The sequence below is a fragment of the Calliphora vicina genome, chromosome 1 (assembly GCF_958450345.1).
Source record: "Calliphora vicina chromosome 1, idCalVici1.1, whole genome shotgun sequence".
Lineage (NCBI taxonomy): Eukaryota > Metazoa > Arthropoda > Insecta > Diptera > Calliphoridae > Calliphora > Calliphora vicina.
Genome location: NC_088780.1, coordinates 10,591,049 through 10,607,852, shown reverse-complemented (window position 1 = coordinate 10,607,852; position 16,804 = coordinate 10,591,049). Strand labels below are relative to the sequence as shown.

At 27.6% G+C, this 16,804-nt stretch overlaps 1 protein-coding gene across 1 annotated transcript in view; it reads right to left on the bottom strand.

Annotated features, from left to right (window-relative positions):
* LOC135963912 (IDLSRF-like peptide) overlaps nt 1-16,804 on the bottom strand; it is a 105,159-nt gene that overhangs the window by 16,094 nt on the left and 72,261 nt on the right. The window contains exon 2 of the mRNA XM_065515919.1: nt 630-758. Within this exon, the coding sequence (XP_065371991.1) occupies nt 630-758 (129 nt within the window). The remainder of the gene's footprint in view (nt 1-629; nt 759-16,804) is intronic.

The following is a 16,804-nucleotide window of genomic DNA, read 5'->3' as shown; positions in this document are numbered from 1 at the left end:
CTACTACTCTCATTGAATTGGTTTTTGATAAATACAGCATATCTTTAGGCTAAACTTGAAACACATACACATTCACTCGCATGTAAATTGATTAGTTCTCTTGCTGGTTTTGTTTTCTTTCTATTGTTTATTACTCTGCTGGGTCTGTGTATGTCATGTAGTGATGGTATGTGGACTTATTGTGTGTGTTTAAAGCAATTGTATTTAAACATTGTTTCTGTTTTACATGTTACACACACTTGTTACTGTGATTCTGATGCAGCAACAGAGTGTGTAAAGAGAAATTTTTGATTATTTTTCAAGTTAAATTTTAGGGTTTGTTTTAAAAGAAAAACCTAAAGGTCATTTATTGTTGTGAATTTAAATTAGTTTCCTATATATTTAAACATCCTTTGAGCAACATAAATCAATTACTCAACTGATGTATTGAAATTACTTTGACAAGCAATATTGAATTAATATTGTAATATTGAATTCTATTGCCAATTTAATATTTAATAAACAATTTTTATTTTTTTGTAAAATACTACTTAGAATAAATTTCTTGTCTTTACTCTGACATTTTCATAAAATTTCTGTATTATTTTTTCTATTACTTCATTAGCATTTCCTTTGTAGTTTCAACTCACCTGCTGTACACAGTCTTGCATCCTCATCATAGCCATCCGAACAATCAGGTGCACCATCACACAAATATTGTATTGATATACAGTTGCCATCACCAGGACATTTAAATGGTTCATAAGGATGACAGGCTTCTGTAAGAAAGAAAAAAAAGAGAAAAATTACAATTTCAAACCCATTAGATACAGGAAAGTTTATTTTTGCCAAGACATGGACAAAGGTCTTTGGGGAATGAACAAGGTATTCAATTTAGGTTGTGTGTTAGTTAAAAAATTAAAATTTCTAGATATTTCCTAATTGAATGATGTCTTTGTGATTTTAACATAACATGGAAATTCAATTTGAAATTAAAGTCAAATATCATTGATATTAGTTAATGGAGTCTTCAGGTTGTTGTTAGTATCCCCCACAAATTATTCAAATTGTATGTCTTACTTAAAATGTCCTTTATCATCAAACGCCCAACCTGTCATTGTAATTAATAACAATTCATCTTTCCATTCATTCTCTTACATTTAGTCATTCATTTTAGTTGTACTATTTACCATTCTAATCTTTATTGTTGTTCTTCAAACGTCATGGTGATTTCCCTTAAGAAATCATTTGCTGTTTAAGTACAAATAATTTATTTAACAAAATTTGCATAATTATTAAGATATTTCCAGTACCAGCAACAGTTCCTGTGCCTCATGCAGAGTAAATGGCATTTTTGTGGAGAATGCCAAAAATCTTATTAATTAAGCACTCAAATTTTTAAGTATGTACTTATCACAGGTATTTTCGTTAAATACTAATTTGAAGTAAACATAAAATAAATATAAAAGAAAACATTTTAAATATTCTAAGGTGAAATTGAGAAATTTGGAAAAATTTAAAAATATTTATTTCAATAAAGTTTTTTTAAATGTTATTTTGTCTTATTTGATTTAAATTAGTTCATGGTATTAAAACCTAAGTTGTTTTAATTGTTATAGTTTGAAATTTTTAAAAATCGATTGCGAATTGTGGCAATTACAGCCAGAATTAGCAAAAAAGTCATAATTAATATTAATCATACGTCATGAGAACAAAAATTAAATTTTTTTAAAAATCTTAGAAACATATATAACTATTAAGTATAATTAAATGGAATCAATTAAATTAAGGCTTAAGCTTATATTTTCCCTAACTAATATTTCAAAATGTCATTCTATACATAAAAGTTTACTCCAAAAGCCAAAAATATATTTTTTTGAATCTACTGCTGGCGTATCTTTTGAAAGTTTTTTTTGTTTTTAATAACTTATATATCATTTTGAAGGGCATATACATATCTGTCATTTATTCTCACTTAGTTGTTGAAAATTATAGTGTAAACAACTAAGTTTTTTTTGGCTTCGAAAGTGTTGAATGCCGGAAGTTTTGCTTTACTTCTTTAACTTGAAAAAATATACCGCTGAAGCACACCAATTGCTCACCGAAGCTTATGACGAATGTGTTTCATCGGTTTCACCATGCGAGAGATGGTTTATTTGGTTCGGAAGTGGTAATTTTGACACGAAAGGCGAAGATCGCCAAGGCCACCCAAAAAAGTTTGAAGACCCAGAGTTGAAGGCATTACTCCATGAAGATTGTAGTCAAACTCAACAAAAGTGCACAAATTCATTGGGAGCTACTCAAGCAGCAATTTCAAAACGCTTAAAAGCAGCCACATTCAGCCAAAAGTAGGGAAATTGAGTACCACACAAATTGAAGCCTTGAAAGACGATTTTGTATGTCTGAAATGCTGCTTGAACGCTATAAAAGTAAACCGTTTTTGTACCGAATCATTACTTGCGATGGAAAATGAATACATTACAATAACCCGAAATGTAAGAGATCGTATGTGAAGCCCGGCCAACCAGTCGAATCGACTCCAAAGCCAAATATCCATGGCGCTAAGGTAATGCTCTGTGTTTGGTGGGAGCAAAAGGATACTATCTCTTATGAGCTGCTGAAATGTAGCCGGACCAACACAGGGAACTTGCATCGAACGCAGCTGATTTGCTGCGTTCGGTCGAGAATTGGTCATAGAACGCCCAAAATATGAGGCCAAACATGAAACTGTAATGATCCATCATGAAAACTCTCGGATACATGTTGCAATACCTTTTTAAAACTATTTAGAATGAAGTGGTTGGGAAGTTTTGCTTCACTCTTTATATAGTACAGGCCTTGCCTCGATCGACTACTATTTGTTTCAATCGATTTAGTACGCTCGATTAATTAGTACGAAATTGGCTTGATTCGTCCTTGGCCTCAAAAGATGAGCATTTATTTTTGCTCGGAATCCATATGTTGCCACAAAGATGGGAAAAGGTCATAGCTTACAATGGCTAATATTTTGAATAAATTTAAATTGTACAAATGCTTCAAAATAAAAGCTAAAAATTTTAAAAAATTCCTCATTTTTAATTCCATTATAATTTTTTTTTAAAAAGCTTCAATATATTTTCTTTTATTGTTAAGTTTTTTATTTAGAATGTTCCATGGTATATAATCTAAAGTGTTTTAATTTATAAAATTTTATTTTTTTTGAAATCGATTGAGAATTGTAGGAGTTATAGCCTTAAATAGCAAAAAAGGCATAATTAATATTAATCATACGTCAAGATGTTCAAAAATTTTAATTTTTTAAAAAATCAGAGAAACGACAGAAATATTAAGAATTTTTTTATGGAATCAAACAACATAAGGCCTTGGTTTATATTTCTATTCAAAATATATTTTTAAATTTTCTTTTTCAAACCAGGAAATATATCCCAAAACAGCAATTTTAATTTTTAAAAAATATATATAAAGCAAATGAACTAATTTTTGCCAGCTTAAGAATCTTATATGCTGTGCTTAAGAAAAAACACAAATTGGCTTTTAAAAAAAATTTATATTTAGAAAATTTTAATTTCTGCTTATTTTTAATATTGAAAATTTTCCATTTTTTTTAAATTTTTTATAAACACTTGCAATAGATTTCAAAATATTCCTCATCAATCATAAGCTTTTTAAAGAAAAAAAGACAAGAAACAAATTACATTTTAACCCCCCTCCTCCATTAAACTAATTGTGTGATTAATATTAAACACCAATATGAACTGCAATTTTTTTTCAAATTGCATTAAAAAGTAAATATCATTTTAAGCCATCAATCATAATCACTTAAAAAGAAATTACTTTTCCAATGGAAATTATCTATATAAAGTTACAATGAAAAGTAATTTATGGTAAAGTGCAAATTACTTTCTTTTAGCAACTACCAAGAAAATTTAATAAATATTAATCTTAAACATGCAGCAATATTATTAAAGTCACTGTCATAGTAATATTTATTTAAAAGTCATTTGTTAAATTTTAAAGATATATTTAATAATATGCGACCAAAAAAATTATATTAAACAATATTAATCATACGCCAAATTTAATTATCATTAAATAAGTGATAAATTTCAGTTTAGATCTTAACAAATTTGCTTAATTTTGTTATTTCAATATAAATTATGTTACAAGAAAACAAAGCGTATGAGTGATATTAGTTTTTGTTCTTGAATTTAATATTAATCATACGTACTGTATGACCAATAAAATGTGAAATGCAAATATAGATGTAGCTTCTAAACTGTTAGTTCAATAGAATATATATGTTCACAAAGAATATAGAAGAGGGATTAGGCTTTATAAAAATGTATGTCTTAACCTCGACATTGGTATACAGTGTTAGCTACAGAGACGCAAACTTGATCACCTCATAATTTATGACCAATAAAATTTAATGTACAAATTTATATGAAACAGCTAAACTATTGGTGCATTTGAAAAACCATATAAACAAAAATTATAAAGCAGGACGTAAGCTTTCTGGAAACTTAACATGTTACCTCCTAGTTTATAAAATTAGTGAGCTACAGGGAGACAAAATGGAGTTACTTATTTTTACAATTTGTGAAGTTTTGTTCAAACAAAATTTATCTGAATTCCAACTTAATAATATCAATAAATTTGTCCTAAAACAATAAAAAAATATTTGCTTTAAAACAACTATCCTACATTTCTGTTCAGTAAAACAAACTTAACCTTCAAATATTTTTTTTATACAATATTTTTCCAATAAACTCTTTCTTAAATCAACCCAAAATGACATTGATCTAATGAAATAAAAATAAAATAAAGAACTAAAAAACTGAAACCCATGTTATGGTATATGTTTGAAAAAACTACCAGCTAAATTCCATTTTCCATTTACAATCGCATAAAATTGCTTTAACATTCAATTATGTATGTTGCCATAAAAACGACAAGCAAAGAAAAAAAAAACACTGATAAAGTTTTTTGTCCATTCTTTTTTTTTAACGGGTCAGCAAACACTTTGAAAATAAAATCAATATAGAATAAGAATATTGTTCTTGCTCATAGAATTAGTTGGAAATAAAATTTAAATTTATTTAATACAGATTTGCTTAAAATGGAATTAAAAAAAGTTCTGACATAAATTTATTTACCTGATTATAAAGCTATTTAAAATCATTAAACACATTTTTCACATACTTGAGGGTCAACTTTGGCCCACTGTAGCTGTCTCTCTATACAAATGTCGAGGTTGTAAGTTACATTTTTAAAAAGCTTAAATTCTTGTTTATAATTTTTGTTAATATTATTTTAAAATCGATCTAGTTGTTTAGATGTGATATACAAAATATTTATTAAATTTTATTGGTCATACATTACAAATGAATTACTAAGTAGTCAACTTTGTCGCTCTACAGCTCACCTCATATACCAACGTCGAGGTTGTAAGTTAAGTTTCCAGAAATCTTAAGTCCTTCTTTACAAATTTCTTTCAAACTATTTTAAAATCGATCTAGTAGTTTAGCAGTGAAATACAAACATATTTATTAAATTTTATTGGTCATACATTACGAATGAATTACTAGGTAGTCAACTTTGTCGCACTATAGATGACCTCGTGTACCAACCTGGAGATTGTGGGTTATATTTCTGGAAAGCTTAAGTCCTCCTTTATATTTTTCACAATTTTAAAATCGATCCAGTAGTTTAGATGTGACATACAAAAGTAAATATTAAATTTGATTGGACATACATTACGTATGATTAATATTAATTTACATAACAAATATAAATATTACTCATACGCCTGGTTTTATTTTTAACTAAATTTATATGTATTTGAAAAGCAAAATATATAAATTTGAAGCATAATTAACATTAAATTAGTTTTAAAATAGAAATATTAGTTACAATATTTTCTCATTGTTTTCATTTTTAAGAAACTATTTTTTTTTTGTTTCATAAAACCTTTCTAGTTTGTTTTAATATTTCTTTTTCTTTTTAATCCAACAAAAGCACTAGCTTTTTCTGACTTTAAAAAACAAAATTAAAATATTCAACATGGTTTTTTATTTCTTTGTATTCAAATTAATTAGAAATGTTTCTTTGTTATTTTACAAAACAATGTTTTTTTATATTTTCTTCTATTTGCTGCTGTATAATTTCTCACGCACTGTACTACCACATTTAACCATAAAAATACGCAAACAATTAGAAGGTTGCTGGAAATTTGAATATTCCCTTATGCAAACTTTGAAAATATTGTTACTTTTTAACATTTAAACTATGCATGTGTAGATGTTTTGTAAAAAAAATTTTATTTTGTTTTCAATACAATGTTGTTAATTGAATTTTAAATTGAAAAATTGAATTTGAAATGAAGCAAAAACTATGAAAACAAACAAAGAATTCAGGGGAGTTAGAAAACTTTTTTTTTATCCCAAAAACATTGAATTACAATAAGTTTTTTTTAAAAAAAAAAAAAATAAAGTTTTTTTCAACTAATTTTCATTTAAAAAATTATTGCTCTTTAACTTTGCTGAATAGCTATTGCATTTAAAACTAATTCAAAAAAACCCAACTAAGCCAAAACACAATTTGCATCCAGACACCAACTTCTCTTAAAGCAATAAAATTATAATTCTTAACTTTTGCTGCCTGCACAAACACGATATTTTTCTTTTTATTTTTATTTCCAACTTTAGTGCACTAAATTAATAGAAAAAACGTGCTTGATGTTTTGTAAAGTTTGCCAACATTTGCTAAATGAAGGAAAGAAAAACTTTATATCGAAATATTTATTAAATTTAAAAGTCAGTAAAACTAAATAATAGAATGTTGTAATATGGAAAAGGCATTATTTGGACAGAGAAACATTACAAAATAATATGTCTTACTCTTAAGCAGTATAGGATCTATTTATTCAAGAGTGTTTTTTTTTTGGGTTTTAAAAACATATTTTAAAATATTTTCTTATTGAAAATATAAACTTAGTTCTTAGTCTATTTGATTTTATTAAAGAATTTCTAAAAATCGCTCTAACTTTCAAGATTTTTACAAAAATGTAAATTTTGCCCATCTTGACGTATGATTAATATTAATTATGGCTTTTTTTCTAATTACGGCTATAACTTTCACAATTTTCAAACGATTTAAAATAATTTAAAACTATATAAATAAAAACACTTTAAGCTGTATTACCCTGAACCAATTAATATAAGAAAAAATTAAAGTAATGAAGATAATGCATAAAAACTTTATTAAAAATAAATATTTTTGTGTTAAGGAAGTCATTTGTTGGAAGGGATTAATGTATGGCCATAAATCCCTTCCCACGAAATCACACGGCTCTTTTTCCACTTGAAATGTCTTGCAAATTTATTAAAATTTTTCTTAATATTTAAAAGGGACAACTTTTTTTTGTAGCAAAATATGCAAATTTGTTTCAAAATTCTTAAATTGTTCTTGCAGTAAATGAAAGCCAACATCATAAGCTATCAAATATACATATTTACAATATTTTTATATATAACTAGCTGACCCGGCAAACGTTGTTCTGCCATAGCACACACAAAGTTTGAAGACTCCCACTATAATAGTACTCCACATATGCAATAATAAATTGTTACTTTGTATGGGAGGTGCCATTCCCATTGTTCCTATATAGGTCAATTGTGAATCCAAACCATCCAGGGACCCACTCAAACACACACAACAAATTTCATCGAAATCGGCCCAGCCGTTAAGGAGGAGTTTAGTTACTAACACACGTACAGAAGAATTATATATATAAAGATTAACAAAATCCACAATATTTATTATCTTTACGTATGAGTAATATTTATATTTTGGTAGTACAATTAATAATAAGCATACGCACCCTATTAACTAAATTTATTTTATATATGACCCTAAAAATATGCTTTAAATTTCCAATACAATTTCATATGTTGATTATTTCGTATTGTTTTTAAACATTTATACTATGTTTGTTTAAATAAACTCTGAATATCCTTAATTCAATCAATTTATTTAAAAAAAAACAAGATTTAATTTTTTATATTTTCCCAAACAGTTTTCTGTTTATAACATGCATGATTTAACACCTGAAATTGGTGAAAATTTATACTCTGACATTTAATTTATGATACAATATTTTGATGACATTTTTATTATTTTCATTCAAATATAAAACAAATTTATTGGGGAAAATTTTTTTGAACAACAAAAAGATAAAGGTTGACATTTTATAGATGGCATAGAAGCAATTAAAAAACATATAAAATTCATAAGCCATGCAATAATGACACATAAAACTAAATTGTGATATTATAAGCTCAACAATAACCAATTCTTTAATAAAATTTTAAATCAAATAATCAATTGATTTAAATTTTAATATTTTGTTTGAAACAAACACAAATCTTTATAGAAATAAATGAAATATTGGATTTATTATTCAATTAAATTGCATTTAATAAACTACTTTGAGTAATTGGCAAGATTAAAGTGTTTTATAATGTCTTTTACTTGTTTTTTGCTTTCTGACATTTATGTGTAACTTGTTCACTTAATTTGTCTTAAAACACACACTTACTCTCTGTCTGTTTGTCTGTCTGTCTGTCTCTCACTCTCTTAACACAGAAAATGTCATGTCAAATAACATTCTGACAATAATGTTGATGATTAAACAACCATAATAATAAAATCAAATAAATATTTAACAATAATTAACAAAGATAACGAACAAAATAAGCAGAAAATAAGAGAAATGGTGAAAAAAAACTCAGCCAAAACAGTGAAAAAGAAATTAAATGAATTAGACATTTAATTTTAATGGCCTGGTCATACAATTAATATTAATAGAATTAATACACACTGAAGCGTATAATATTGAAGTGGTGGCGGTAGTTTAACAATGATTATATTAAAAACAGAAATAAAGTCAAAAGGAATTAGATGATTATAACAAAATTGTTATAATTAAATGTGACTTTTTGTGATAAATTAAAGGTTCTACTTTACGTATGAGTTATATTTAATTATTTAAGTGGAAATAATATTAATCATACGCATATGTTAAGTGAGATTTTAAAATGAACACGAAAAAATATTGACATATACGGACACCACTACGTGATAAAAGCCCAAAATAAAACCCGTGTCTACCAGTTTTGGCCAAAGTCATGCATTTTTTTATGAGTCCACAAAGATTTGGGGCCTCGCACTGTGGTTCCAAATCAAAATCTAGGTGGACAAAATTATTTGGCGATCTTTTTATATAGAATTGGTATCTCCGATTCCAAAAAAAATCTTTAAAATATCAATATAAACTTTTTCTCAAGTTACAGTACGTTTTCATGTCTTTCTGAAACTAAATTTTTAAAAAGATCTGAATTTACTATATTTCAAGTTACAGTAGGGTTTAGATATATAAAAATCAATAATAAATAAAGAAATATTTCTAAAAATTCCATTCCATAAAAATTAAAAAAAAAAATATTTCGTCGGGTGCTGGCTGCTACAATTTTTTTACAAAGACATTCCCCAGAAGTTTCTCTAAATGATGTATATAGTCATTGGACGGGCTTCGACATTCTTAGACAAAACAAGTACGAGAGCTATATTCGGCAGTGCCGAATCTTATATACCCTTCACCAACTTATACTTTAAAATAAATTTTTTTAAATATGTTTAGGTAAACAAAGTTAAATTGTTTTTCAAAAATTTTTTTTTTTTAAATTTTTTTTTAAAAAAGTTTTTTAAAACAAAATTTTTTTTTAGTTTTTAAATTTTTTTTTTTGGAAAAAAATGTATGACAAAAAAAATTTTTTGATGAAAAAAAATTCGGGTTAAAAAATATTTTTCCCGATTTTGACCCATTGTAGGTCCAACTTACTATATATAGCCTTATCTACATCGTTGCAATGGACTTTGAAATATCTATCATTAGATATCCATATTGTCTATATTAATGACTTAGTAATCCAGATATATGTATATCAAAAATAGGTCAAAAATCTAGGTTGTCCCGGTTTTTTGCTCATATCTCCGTTATTTATGGACCGATTTTACTGATTTTAAATAGCAAACTTCTCGAAAGCATGTCTGACAGAATTATTAAAGATTTGGATCCCGAAGATATCTGGGGTCTTCAGAAAATTTATTTCAACAGACAGACAGACAGACAGACGGACATGACTTAATCGACTCCGCTATCTATAAGGATCCAGAATATATATACTTTATAGGGTCGGAAAATTATTTTGTGGAAATTACAAACGGAATGACAAACTTATATATCCCCTTCTCACGAAGGTGAAAGGTATAAAAAATATCAATATATTTGAGAAACAAATTTAAAGGACTATAACAGGAAAATGGAGAGGCCCATAAATATAAGATATACATTTAATAAAAGCCTATATCAATGTTTATCTATGTTTTGAAGTATGAATTTCTATATGGTAAAACCATTGAGATATATCTAATTTAGTAAAGCAGTAAAATATTAAAAAAAATAACGAAAATATGATTCAAAATTTGTTGAACTTCTGGCGCTTCTGTCGAGAAAACGAATTGTCCAACTGAAAACCCCATTTGTATTGAAGGAGAGCAGATTGTCAGCTACCGAAAAAACTTAGTTTTTCCAAATTCTGAAGATAGCGATTTTCATAATTGTGTCCATCTAGATTTTGATTTGGAACCACAGTGCCTCGGTGTAATTTTTGCAAAAAAGTGATCATATTCTTGCAAACAGTTCTGAATTTTGATTTACTATCTGAGGCAAAGTTGTAGCCCCTACCATAAAGAACAAAAATTGTGAACATATAAAATCCAAAAAAATTCATCTTCAAGATAAAAATCGCAAAAAAAACTAAAAAAATCGATTTTTTTACCTTTTCCTCCCTGTTTCCCCCATAGGAAGCAAACCGTTTAAAATTCAAGGAAACAATGAAGATCTCAATAAACAACTTTCTAGAATATATGAACTTTATTTTATATTTAATTTAACATCGACTTATTTAATATAACAACAAGATTTTAAATTAAACAACACCAACTTATATCCTAGTTTTTGTAGTACTGACTCAGGAACACCGTTTAGATAGGTCAATATAAGTTAGTAAGAAAAAACTAAAGGAATTAAAGAAAAACAAGTAAGAAAGTATGGTCGGTCAAGCTTGACCATATAATACCCTACACTAAGTAAAAGAGCAAAAACATTTTTCTTTTAAAATTTCAATAATTTATATTTTTGAGTGATTTTCGGAAGTGGGCCTTATATGGGGGCTATGACCAATTATAGACCGATCACCATGAAATTACGTCGTGTGATTTATATCTATATGAAAGTTTACTATGTTGAATTTTGTGAGTATACCAAAATTTTTAAGCGATTTATGCACGTTAAAGTGATTTTCGGAAGCTCGTCTATATGGGAGCTATGCCTAATTATGGACCGATCGTAACAAAATTTGGTGACATGAATTGACATGTAAATATAAAACATATTTGTAGCGGAATTTATGGAGATACATATATAAACTAAACATTTATGACCGATTTCGGAAGGAGATTTGTATGGGGGCTAGGTGAAATAATGAACCGATTTCAGCCAGTTTCAATAGGCTTAGTCGTTGGTTTGAAAAAATAATATGTATTAAATTTGATCGAAATATCTTCAAAATTGCGACCTGCACTCTGCGCACAAGGTTTATATGGACAGCCAGCCAACCAGACGGACGGACGGACATCGTTTAATCGACTGAGAAAGTGATTCTAAGTCGATTTTTGGGCATTGCAAACATCTGCACAAACGCATAATACCCTCCCCACTATGGTGGTGTAGGGTATAATGAGTCGAAAGAATTTGTATGAAAAACACTCAGTTTATAAAATCTTTCGAATAGTTTTCATACAAATTTGCTCGCATCATTTTTCTTTTGACATCGTGGGCCAGGCTGTAAGTGTTTTGGGCCATAAACTATTAAATTATTATAAACTAAAGCATACTTTTAGGCAGCTTAAAACAAATTATTTAGAATTTTTAAATTTTATCGTATTTTAAACACACAGTGATATTCAATATTAACTAAAAACTACCTGAAAAACTATCTAAATTTAAAGAGATTTTTAGTTACATCACATTAGATTCGATTATTAGTATTAAATTTGAAACATTTTCCCCATAAATCTGTCAAATTAAAACACTCAAACCTCAGTATTTACAATCAACTTCATTATTGAGAATTTCCTTCCGTTTAACATTATAGACAATAGAAACCATACAATTGTAATGAATTTGCCAGGGAGGGGGTGGAGAAATACAATTAAGCAACAAATTTGAATATGATAACAGTAATGATCTAAAATAAAGGACATTTGAAAAATCTCAAAAAAAAAGATTTAAAATCAATACAAATTAAATTTAAATCAGCTAAACTATAGGATCCTAGATAAATAATTATATTTAATTTATGTTGCCTCCTATTATAAGTCCTAGTTTATTGTTTTCACTGTTCCCAAGTAAAACACGTACACTTTCACTTTGAATAGCACTCAATTGAGGCTTTAAACAGCATTAAGCAGCTGTCAGATAACAAGCAAACATGCAACAATAATAAAAATGTAAAACATGTTTTCATCTAACACCCTCACATGAACTCTCACGTACTAACATGGTTTAACAAAAAAATACTACAACAAATATTCTTTTGCCATTGCATTTATTCTATACAAATCAAGTGCAACTTTAACACTATTTGACAAACTATTGAAATTGTTCAACTATGAGTATTTGAATTTGCATTAATTTTGGAATATTAAATACACACGTACAGCAAAGCATATTTAATGCGGTTGTAGGCAGCTGTTGCTTATTTAGGCTTTTTTGGTTTTGAAAAATATACATCATTTTGAATTGTGATCTTTTTTGTAAAGTGTAAATATTGTTATCGAACAAGAGAGGAAATGCTAGATAGAGTTAAACCGCATCAATACTACTCAACATAGCTACTTGTATACAAAGTGGATATTTTTATTATTCTTTTTTATATTAAATTTGAAAACCCATACATTACATATGAATTATTAGGTGGCCAAGTTTGTCTTTCTTTAGCTCACCCTATATACTAATTTCGAGGATACCAGCTATATTTTTAGAAAGCCTGCGACCTCCTTTATAATTTGTATTTATACTATATTTTCAATTGGCACACTAGTTTAGCAGTTATATATAAATCTATATATTCAATTTTGTTGGTCATATATTATTTATCAAAACTAAGTGGTCAACTTTGTCTCTGTATAGCTCACCTGTTTTTACAACTTCGAGATTACAACATACATTTTCAAAAAGCTTAATTCCTTCTTAATAACTTTCATTCACATACACAGAGAATAGCAACCGAATTTGTTGCCAATCGAATGATTCTACCTTAGTGATCGAATTTTCCAGTTGTGGCTATAAAATTTTGGAAGGGGTAACCAAAGGTTAATTGCTTCAACCGAAATTCTTCTTTATCAACTGACTTTCTGTTGATAGAACCGAAAAATTCTATGTGTGCAACCGAATCATTCGATTGACAACAAATTCGGTTGCTATCACGAATCTGTTTTCTCTGTGTAGTTTTTCAATTGTACTAATAGTTAAGCAGTTATTTATAAATTAATATATTTAATTTTGTTGGTCATACACTACGTATGATTAATATTATTTTTCATAACAAATATAAATATTACTCATACGCCTAGTCTCCTTTAGTTAAATTTATGTATATTTGAAAGCAAAGTAAACAAATTTGTTAATCACTGGTTATTTTTTATAGTGATGATATACTGATAGTTCTTAATATAGTTCTTGAAAAACCATAACCAGAGATTGAGAAAATGGGGCATAAAAATGTTCGCTTTCTTATGAAATAATTGAAATTTGTGTTAAAATAAATAGCCTAAATGACATAAATGACTTTTAAACCAATAATACTGTCCAACAAATTGAGACAAATTGAGAAGAACAGCATTTAAAAAAAATAAATATATCTAAATATCTCTTGAACTAAAAGTGATATTCTACATACATATTCATATTTTTTGTAGACTTCCTTAAGGACTATTCATATTTTAAATTTCAGCTCATTCGGATCATACTTGTATTTTTGGCGATTTTTTTAAGAAATGTGTACATGCCACATCGCATGTAATTTTGCTAATTAAAGGTAAAGAGTTTTATTTACAACTTTGGTTTCTTTGGTGACTCCCACAGAAATTTTCCGGCAAAGATTTTCGTAGAATATTTTAATCCTTAAATGTCCTTTTTGAAAGGACTTTATAAGATTATATCGAAAAAAGGGTCAAATTGACCCCTAAAGAGAGGAGCTAGAGGGTTAAATTCTTCCACAAAAATGATACTCATAAAATTCCATAATATAACTCTGACAATAAGAATTCTCTCAGACATTAACATACAACATTTTTTTTCAGTTAGTATAATCCTCCCTTCCATCAGAAAACTAAAACTTTGAACCAATGTAAAAAAAAAATTCAAACAATTCAGACCGTCCAACAGGTCTGAATTTTTTGAAATTCTAGAAAAATTATCTAGTCAACATGCTCTTTCAGAATTATAGAGTCGATATTCTGTTCCAAAAATGCAGTTGGACAGTGTAATTTGACACTGACTTCAGTAACATTGCTTCATGTTTCAGATTAATATTAGTTTTTATTTATAGTAGTTAAATAAATGCAGTTTACATTTAAATATAAATTACTATTCATTGTAACTTTACCATAAATTATCTCCAATGACACGTAATTTCTTATCTTAAGTGATATTTTCTTTTTTAAGCAATTTTATGAAAGAAACTTTGTATCCACTAGACTTAAACTCCATACTAGACAGTAGTGTGGCCCCGCCTAAAATGAAAATTTTATTCATTCTAAGACTAAGTTTTGAAATTTTTTCATCCTGGGGTCAATATTTGGCGAGCTGGATCAAAGGATAAAAAGGTTATTTTTTGAGGTTTTTTACATTTTTTCCATATTTCTTCCAAAGGAAGTATATGTAAATTTGGTATCATATCAAAGGCCTTTGAGAGACGCATTCAATTTGTTATTAGAAATTTAAAAAAAAAAATTAATTTAAAAATTTTAAAAATTTTCGACAAAATTTTAGTTTTTTTTTAATATTTTCATAGAATTTAAATAAATATATGAAATTTCTTGATCATAAACATCATGTAATTTGAAAAAAGTATTCGAAATTATACATCGATGGAAAGCTTATAAAATTTGAGTTATTTTGATGCCCATTACATACATATATTATGAATTGAGTATACAGAGATTGTCAGATAGGGATGAAATTAGGTTACACAAATTTGAATAAGTATTGAACTGGACTGAATTTTAAAAAACGAGAAAAACCATTTCGGAGAAATTACATGGTGTTTATGATCAGAAATTTCATATATTTATTTGAATAAATTCTATGAAAAAATTAAAAAAAAAACCAAAATTTTGTCGAAAATTTTAAAAATTTTTAAATTAATTTTTTTTTTTTTAATTTCTAATAATCAATTGAATGCGTCTCTCAGAGACCTTTCATGTGATACCAAATTTTCATATACTTCCTTTGGAAGAAATATATAAAAAATGTAAAAAATCTTAAGAAAGGACCTTTATATCCTTGGATCCAGCTCGCCAAATATTAACCCCAGGACGAAAAAATTTGAAAACGTAGTATTAGAATGATCAAATTTTCATTTTAGTCGGGAACATCCGAAACTTTAATTTTGGAGCCACCCTACTATACAGAATTAAATTGTGTATAAACTAGAATGAGTTAAACTCTGTTTATACTAGACAGGCTTAAACTCTGACTTAAACTATATTTATTCTAGACAGACTTAAACACTGTTTGTGCTAGGCTGAGTTAAACTTAAACTCTGTCCATAATGGACTGAATTAAACTCTGTCTATACTAGAATAAGTTAACCTTTGTTTATAGTAACTAGACATACTTAACTGTGTCTATACTAGACTGAGTTAACTGTGTGTATACTAGACTAGAATGAGTTAACTGTGTCTATACTAGACTGAGTTAACTGTGTCTATACTAGACTGAGTTAACTGTGTCTATACTAGACTGAGTTAACTGTGTCTATACTAGACTAGAATGAGTTAACTGTGTCTATACTAGAATGAGTTAACTGTGTCTAGACTAGAATGAGTTAACTATGTCTATACTAGACTAGACTGAGTTAACTGTGTCTATACTAGACTAGACTGAGTTAACTCTGTGTATACTAGACTGAGTTAACTCTGTCTATGCCAAACAGACTTAAACTCAGTCTAGACTAAACAAACTTAAACTCTGTCTTGACTAGATAGACTTAAACTCTATTTAAATTAGCCTGAGTTAAACTCCATCTATACTAGACTGAATTGAACTGTGTCTATACCAGAAGGAGTTGAGTCTGTCTACATTAGACATAATTTATGTCTGTATATACTATTTCAAACCTTTTAAAATAAACCTTAAATAAGTTAAACTACTTTTAAAATGCTTTTCTTTTCTAAGTAGTCCTTTAAATGCCAACCCTTTAATAATATTTTTTTTTTAATTCCTTAAATGTCATCATGAAGTATATAAAATTTTATACTAAAACACACACGTATTTAAATACTTGCCCCCCTTATAAGCATTCAACACAATACATACTTACAATTGTCAACAAATACTACAATATATGGGCATTTCCACAAAAGGCACAGCCTTACCAAAAATTAAATTGTTTTAAATTTCTCAAGATCCGAGTTG